This window comes from Amblyomma mixtum, chromosome 4 (assembly GCF_055824585.1).
Source record: "Amblyomma mixtum isolate Tamu chromosome 4, ASM5582458v1, whole genome shotgun sequence".
Lineage (NCBI taxonomy): Eukaryota > Metazoa > Arthropoda > Arachnida > Ixodida > Ixodidae > Amblyomma > Amblyomma mixtum.
The window spans coordinates 9,595,099-9,603,197 of record NC_143015.1 but is presented as its reverse complement, the minus strand read 5'-3'; the positions used below and the strand labels follow the sequence as shown (position 1 = coordinate 9,603,197).

At 48.4% G+C, this 8,099-nt stretch overlaps 1 protein-coding gene across 3 annotated transcripts in view; it reads right to left on the bottom strand.

The window, feature by feature from the left end:
- Positions 1-4,764: 4,764 nt before the first annotated feature.
- The window catches only part of LOC149345655 (uncharacterized), a 53,174-nt gene continuing 49,839 nt past the window's right edge, over positions 4,765-8,099 (bottom strand). For all 3 annotated transcript variants that reach the window (XM_089586158.1, XM_089586159.1, XM_089586160.1), the window contains one exon: positions 4,765-5,028. In XM_089586158.1, coding sequence (XP_089442284.1) covers positions 4,825-5,028 — 204 coding nt within the window. In that variant the 3' untranslated portion in view covers positions 4,765-4,824. The remainder of the gene's footprint in view (positions 5,029-8,099) is intronic.

Sequence of the window (8,099 nt, the reverse complement as noted above, 5' to 3'; positions counted from 1 at the left end):
CGAGCGTTCGTTATATCTGCGGTTGTTTTAAGTGGAATCGACGACATCCGCTGAAGTCGCTTTAATGCACTGGTATCAAGAAAGGCTAGGTAAGGTTGCAGATGTACGGGTAGAGGAAGTAATGACCGATCACAACCTTTGTCATCTGCCTTGTGGATAGATCATACAGGTATCCTAAGAAAAAGCGAAGAGTCAGAAAACCGAATGTATCAGCATAAAGTTCCATCTAAAAACGGTGCACAGAAAAACACGCAGAACACAGGGAGAACGGACAGGACAAGAGCGCACTAGCAACTGAAGCTTGGTCGAAAAACACTTCTCACTCGGTAAGCATGCGCCAGGAAATTAAGCACGTGTCAACGAGATAAAAACCGAAATAAAAACGTGACATTGCTGTACGATAGACAAACGGACTAATCCAAGATAAAACTATTTTTAAAAAATATGTTAGACAAGAATTAAGACAAGAACCTAAACCCCTAAGATGACCGAAGCACATAAACAGCACATGCGATAGGCGAAACCTGCATGAAAGCGCTGCCACTCCTGCTAACAGATACCGAGGAACTTGCGCTTTTTTTCCAGCAAAAACACCGACGTGGAACTGACACATAAGTCGTCACCTGCGGCGATTATGTTCGAGGCCTCCAATATCTCTCTATCCACTCTTTTTTTACCGCGCCTATGATACTTGTCGCACCCAAGTTGGGCAGACAGCCGCCCTCGCAATCCTTACATTTTTTGCAATGCAGGGGGAGGTTCGAGCCACGACCCGTCCTTAGCGACGCTGCGTGTTCGCGCAACTTTTCATTCACACATTTCCCCGTCTGGCCCACATAAATCCGGTCGCAGCTAAGGGGAATGCGATACACGACACCTGTCGCGCAAGGAACAAACTTGGTCTGGTGGTTGTTCCCACAGGAAGTTTTCTTCGTGCGCCCTTCGGCAACAAGCCTGCACAGCTTGGAAAGCTTATGCGGTGCGGTAAACACGAGGCGAACACCAGCCTTCTGGGCTACCTTCTGAAGATTATGTGACACCCTGTGCATGTAAGGTATCACCTCGAAGGCCTGTTTGGAGGAATTCACTTCTTGGGCACCCAGTTCACTCTCCGGTTCCTTTTTCTTTCGGTGGCGCTTTAGTAACGACTCAGACACTGCGCTGATTAGGTCCAACGGGAAACCCGACTCCTTCAACCTACTAACTTGTGAGTCAAAACTTTCATCAACCTTGTGTAGACACGACTTAGACAAGGCGAACCGAAGACATGAGGACGCCAAGCTCCTGTTGAATAACTTGGAATGAGAGGACGCGAAAGGTAGAATAGCCTTCTTCGACCTCGGCATGTAGGCCCAACAGAAGTGGTCGACTCCCCGAAGGCACAACCGCAGGCCAAGAAACTGAATGCATCCACTTTTCGGAAGTTCAACAGTGAATCTCAGGGAGTCAGAGCAATTCATGAACATCCCCATCACCGCATCTTCAACAGAGTCGAGGGTTTCTTCAACAGGGACATTTAGGAAAACCAGAAAGTCGTCTACATATCTGTAAATTTTCACCACCCCCCGATCTGCAGAGCTCAGTTCCTGCTATAGCCTTCTATAAAATTGGGCCAGAAAAATTTCAGCTAGAACTGAAGCCACACAGGACCCAATGCAAGTACCTCGTTTTTGAACATACAGGTTGTTGTCGTAAGTAACCACGGTGGATTCCAAATAGCACTTAAGCAGCTCTAAAAAGGAATCCACGGACACACCACAGGCGTTCTGAAAACTAATGAGTCCCGTACTCTCTATCAACTCTCGTACAGCAGAAAACCACTCATCATGGGGTATGGAATAAAACAGTTCGTCCACGTCCAGAGAAATTGCGCTGTTGGCCGCTGAAATCCCTTCCTCCAAGGAAGCCGCAACCACTCCCGAGTAAGCTACCTTGTAGGGGTCTTCCGGGGCGAGGCTATTAAGATGACGCTGTAGGAACCTGCTGACCAGCTCTTGACAGCTCCCCCGTTCCGTGACTATGTCTCTGAAAGGGCACACCTCCTTGTGCGTTTTTGCAGAAAAAAACATTCGCAAGGCGTTTGCTTTGCAGTCTTTCACATCATGCGCCAACTTGTCCAGCTCCAGCAACGACCTTGTCCAGCAACGACCGGATCATCCCAGCAAATAATTATTCGAAGACTTACAGATACTACGTTTCGATTCACTACGCCTGCTAAAAACAGCTACTACCGTAAACAGCATCGTAAGATACAACCATCCTTTCCATATATCCCTATTTCACACGTCATCACGTCCCACCAGGAATGTAACGCTTGGAAACTTTAATCATCCACCCACTCACAGCGTATATGGAGAACGACAGCTCGCTTTTATTGGTGCAAAAATATGGAATGCCCTTCCCCACGAAGTAAAATACGCTCAAAATTTTACTCCTACAGCAAAAAAATTCTTTCGGCACATACATACTAAGAACTAATGCTTACTCAACCTGCTGCGCGCATTCATTTTTATTATTATTATTATTATTTCTTTTTTGGACATCGACGATGTTTTTCATATTATAAGGTTGTTCCGTGTAATGTTTTTTTTTCTCTCCCCATTTCTGCACTTGTATTCATGCACACGTATCTTCCCTATAGTTGTTACAAGTTCTAATTCCATTGTACTGGAGTGTCTGTATGATTGTATTTCATTTTTTGGACCCATCACTAGCCTACGGCTACGGGTCCAGACAGTTTTGGACACATCTTTGTGTACTTTTAAATGTAAATAAAGAATTTGAATTTGAATTTGAACCAAGACGGCACCCCCGCCCAAGCTGTCCGACGAGTCCATAAACCTTGACCTTCGGCTCTGGGCGACCGAACGCTGGCCCTGAAGCTCCGGGCGCAACTCTCCATCAGAACATCTGATCCATCGTGGTGGCAAGCCTTTCATCTCCTTCTATCCTTTATGGCCATGTTCATTGTCAGCTCACTCTTGAGAATCGAAGCAATCGATCGGGATGATCACTCGGTGGCCGGAGGTAATGTTACGAAGCAGATGACGAAGAAACGGGCTGTGGCGCGGAACGGAGCGCTCGCGCTAGGCTGGCAGCCATTAAAATCATATTTCATCGGTCATCATGTCGTTCTGTTCTTTGGCTTGCCACCTCGTATCAATATTATGAAAGTAGGCGTAACTTCCGTACGCACTGCTGAACGACGTGTCCACGCCTCAACAGGAACGCACTGGTGCGCACATTCCAACTGCACCCCTACCCTTGGATGCAGTACAGTGGATAATAGCAATGTTGACGCAAATGCGCCAGTCTGGGCTCTGAGACGGAGAGGAGTAAATCACGCAGCTAAAAGAAATCCTCGAAGCACTGATACAGCATCGTCGTATTCGCACAACTTTACCTCGCCCGCACAGCTTATTATCCTTAGAACCCTATCAGCCACATTGAAAGCTTCGAAGAACAATGTAATACAGCGTTTCGGATTATATTTGACTGCCAGTGCACACCTACTAAGCGCACACAATCTCAGTGCACAAGTATGTTCAAATATACATATTTTTTTTCAGATTGAAAGAGGGGCTAGAAAAGGAGAGCAGAAAGTTGGGCGAGTTGGCTGAAATACATTTTTTTGCATTTTTCTGCGCAATTTTATCAGAATGCTAGAAAAGGAGGAAAAATCTATAACCTTTTGCGCTATGCTGCGTAACGCGGGAACCCAGCGGACGCTTCTACACTGTGCTTATGTGTCCCACCAATTTTTCTACCCCTCACGCAAGCATGGGGTGGGGGTGCGGTGTGGACACAATCGTATTTGTCTTCCATAGACCCTTGTTGTATGGACATCTACGCCAACGCCAGGAACGTTCTATGAACGTTTTTTTGTGTAAAGTACACTGTGTCTGGCGGCTGACGCCAACAAGTAGTTTGAAAATGCTTTCATACCGATCCATACGCAGCATATTTATATAGAATGTGGCAGTACTCAGCCAGACATAGACGCATTTGGGTGCATCTGCGGTAGTACACTAGCAAAAAAATTTGGAGAACGCTTAAGCTTCGCCTTTAAGAGCGGAACGTGACAGTGTCTTGCAACGCTGCCAGGGAGCCCACAGAACGCCATCGCCCGTTCGACTCTACGCCTTGCTCGTCGGTAAATTGGTCTTTGAGGAAAGGAAATGTATCTGCCTCGCCTTTTTCGGTGTACACCTGAACTGCGCCGTAACGGGAAAGGAGGAAGGTGGGAGTGAACGAAGACATGGCATTCACTAGACGCGCCTTTGTTTATTCCAAACCATCCAGCTGGCGTGGCGGAGTGGTTAGCGTGCTCGTCTCGCACTCCGGAGGCCCTGGTTCGATTCCCCAACTCGACCTATTTCTTACTCGGTCTTATTTATTAATGCTTCTGGGATTTTTCGTCGACACCGGCTTTTCTGCGACAGGGGGCCCTTAACGCTATCGCGTTAGAACGGTTGGAGGATCGGTGGCTTGAACTGTGGGATAGCGACCTAGTAATACATCTTCCGGATTCAAGTAATAAAAATGTGTAGGTACCGGCTTTATGCATATTGATTAGAGAAACACAGCGGCAAAGAATACCGAACATGGCCGCAACTGCTGCCACATCGTTTCCAAGGATTACGCTACGATTGTAACATTCATCCATGCATTGCTACATGCACCTGCAAGCTAAATGACGCACCCGAAGCGTTTATTCCTGACGGTGTGCGTCGCACAGTGCTTGTTGGAATTGACAAGGATTGATCACTTCGTCCCCTTTATTTTTGATTGAAATTTCTCGTCACAAGGCTGACAGGGTCATGCCTACAGGCTCCTTCCATCAGCCATGGCGGTACTGTTGCATGTGACCCCAAATGTGTCCTGGACAGCGGTGACAAGCGGAGTTGTTAGCCCGAAATTGTTAGTCAACTTCGTCCCGAATAGCAATTCGGGAATGTTGGCGATGTAGCACACGAGCTCGGTGGTCGTCCCGCCTAGTCCAAGCTTCACTGTTGAAGTGACGAGACACTGAAAAGAAGCGTTCACATATTGGCGTAAATGAAGCAGCACTGGCTAAAGAATACGTAAGGTTTATCCTTGCAGCAGCGATGGGCATGCGCTGTACAAAATGACATGCTGTGCTACTCCTCAGCTTATTATGGCTGATGAGAAAAGCACATGTCCGTCACTCTAAGCATTTCGTTTCTTACCGAAACAGAAGCAGCAAAGAGAACACATGCGCGCTCTCTTTGCCGCACCTCTAGGGCCGGCTATATAACAAAAGTTAGGTTAAGGTGGCAGAAAGTTAGGTGGGGGGATAAGATTAAGAAGTTTGCAGGGATACGGAGGCCGCAGCTGGAAAAGCACAGAGTTAATTGGGGAGGCATGGGTGAGGCCTTTGCCCTAGAGTTGGCGTAGCGAGGCTGATGGTGATGATGATAAATAAAAAAATGAAAAGTATAAATCGTGCCTTCCGCATGATATCGCCGTCAGAACCGAGCAAAACTCTTCAGCCCTAATCGAGATGCACTTCTCAGTTCCGTGTCTTCAATGTATGCGCCCACATCATTTTGCAGCTGTACGTCCAACCGCTCTTCTTCTACGAGTTTACTTCATGCTCTCTGCTAAGGGGCTCTGAGTCCATTTAAACATGCAACGAATTTTATGACGAATATTTAATTAAATATATTCACGGCAAAATACGTATATAAATGAAAACTACAATCGTATGTTAAAGCACGAGAGAGTGAAGAAGTATTTGGCGCTGTGCGTGGAAATCTGAATTATTCAAAGCAGCATACATAGAAGGCTGTTTAGAGGGCCCCATTGTTAAGAATTCTTGAAAAGTTAATTACTTAGCAGAACATTGAGTACTCTCTGACTTCCAATAACACTTGTCATTGAAGAAGTGATGCGCGTGTTTTAAAGTGGCTTAGGAGACAAGTCTGCATTAAAATGTATTCGAGGACAGACGAGGGCCACGTATGCAGCGTAGCTGGAGCGTCGTGCTCTGACCGTTACACAAATGCAGGAGGCCAGAGACAAATGTGCGTGCTATGGGGACGCGCTCTACTCGTCCCCTGAGGTTCGCTTCCCCGCAATGCACCCTCAACTAGTCCTTTGTGGTTCGCTCTCGTGCAGTGCACCGAAGTGTGGCCTTGTGGTAGAGCATCCGCCTCGCATTCGGGAGGTGCTGGGTTCGATCCCCAGTGCCGCCGGGTACCCATCGGTTTCTTTAATGGGCACAAGTTTTCCCCTGGCCTGGTGCTCGGCTCTTCTAGGGTGAAATGCTTGAGAAAAAGGGTCTTAGACCAAACAGTTGCCTTGGCGGATGAGTGATAAGTTCCCCCGCCAAGCAACTATAAGTCCATCTCGTGCGGCATAAGCCCAATTTGTGGCCTTTTTTTTTTTTTTTTCTCGCAAGTCAGACAGCCGGAAAAACCGGACTGTCTAGTCAGCTGTGATACTCTGAAGTTTTCTCTTCGAAACGAAGGATCGCTTACAGTGTTTGTCTTGAGACACGCTGGTTAGAGCGTACGAGTTTTGAGTCGGAACTCCTTACTTTGCAGTGAAACACGAACCACCTTTGCAGGCTGAGTGCTCGAAACTAGGTTGCCCCCGAAGGGGCGCAGCGGATTTGCGGAGCCTCTTCCAAGCGCACACCCCTGAAGAAGCCGGGCGCCGGGCCGGGGGTGGCTTGTACCCATTTTTACCGGTGGGTGTCCGGCGGTGGGTTTCGAACCAACCACCTCCCGCAGCCGAAGCGGACGCCCAGACCACTAGGCCAGACCGCCCAGACCGCCTCGGCTGCGGTAGGTGGTTGGTTCGAAACCCACCGCCGGACACCCACCGGTAAAAATGGGTACAAGCCACCCCCGGCCCGGCGCCCGGCTTCTTCACGGGTGTGCGCTTGGAAGAGGCTCCGCAAACCCCGCTGTGTCCTTTCGGGGGCAAAACCAGTTTCGAACACCATCAGCCTGCAAAGATGGTTCGTGATTCAGTTCAGACTTTACAGGTTCAACGGAGTTTGGAGAGTTCGATGAAGTTTAAACGAGTTCGCTCTAACGGGAGCTCAGTGGCACTGCGCCAACTTGAGAAATTGAAAAGCTGCGCCTTACAGAAAAAAAAGGGCCACAAATTGGGCTTATGCCGCACGAGGCGGACTTATGGTTGCTTGGCGGGAGAACTTATCACTCATCCGTCAAGGCAACTGTTTGGTCTAAGACCCTTTTCCCAAGCTTGTCACCCTAGAAGAGCCGAGCACCAGGCCAGGGGAAATCTTGTACCCATTAAAGGGAGACTGAAGCACTTTTTCTGAAAATTGGGCTGGCAGCGGCATCCTATAGTTTTTCATGCTGTATACTGGAATATCGCATCCAAATAAGGCAAAAACAAGCGCGAATTGCCTTTTTTAGCCGAAATATGCGGCCTGTGCCGCGGGGCACGCCGCGCGGCGCGCCGCCGCCCGTGATTGGTCAAGAGAGGTTGTGACGTCACTTTGAGGACTGGAGAAGCTGCTGATGCTGATCCGGCGCTGCGTTGAGGGCAGATCGCAGCTTTCCGCGTCGTTGTAAAAGCGAATACGGCGACTATTTTTTTTTACTGACCACCGAAGAAAAGGATACTACAGTTTGCTCATTCCACGTATCGCCTGAAACCAAAAAAGACACAAGCAAAAAATTCTATGAATAGCACAAGCATACGCCAACGTCAAAGACGCGATGCAGACCATGCGTAAAAGGTGCCAGCACAACCTCGACTCGTATTCTCGGAAAGGAAGGGGTGCGAACAATACTCAAGTCAATTACCACCACCGGACGCCTCCTGGCTCGCCCGGAAGAGCGTCATCCTAAAGAAAAGGCCCAAAGCACTGTGTCCAAAAATCCCGTTCTCAGTACCCGGCGTTGCAGGTTGGGGCAAGAAAGTATTTCAAGGAAACGATGAAGGAGCACAAAGTTGGTGTCAAAATTAGCGAAGCGCAGTGGCCAAGCACTGCGAGGCATGTGACCACAAGATAGTGACGCAATCATGGTGCGCTGGAAACCAAGCCAAATACGCGCACAAATACGCTTCACTCCTGGCGCGTTCAGCAGATGCCA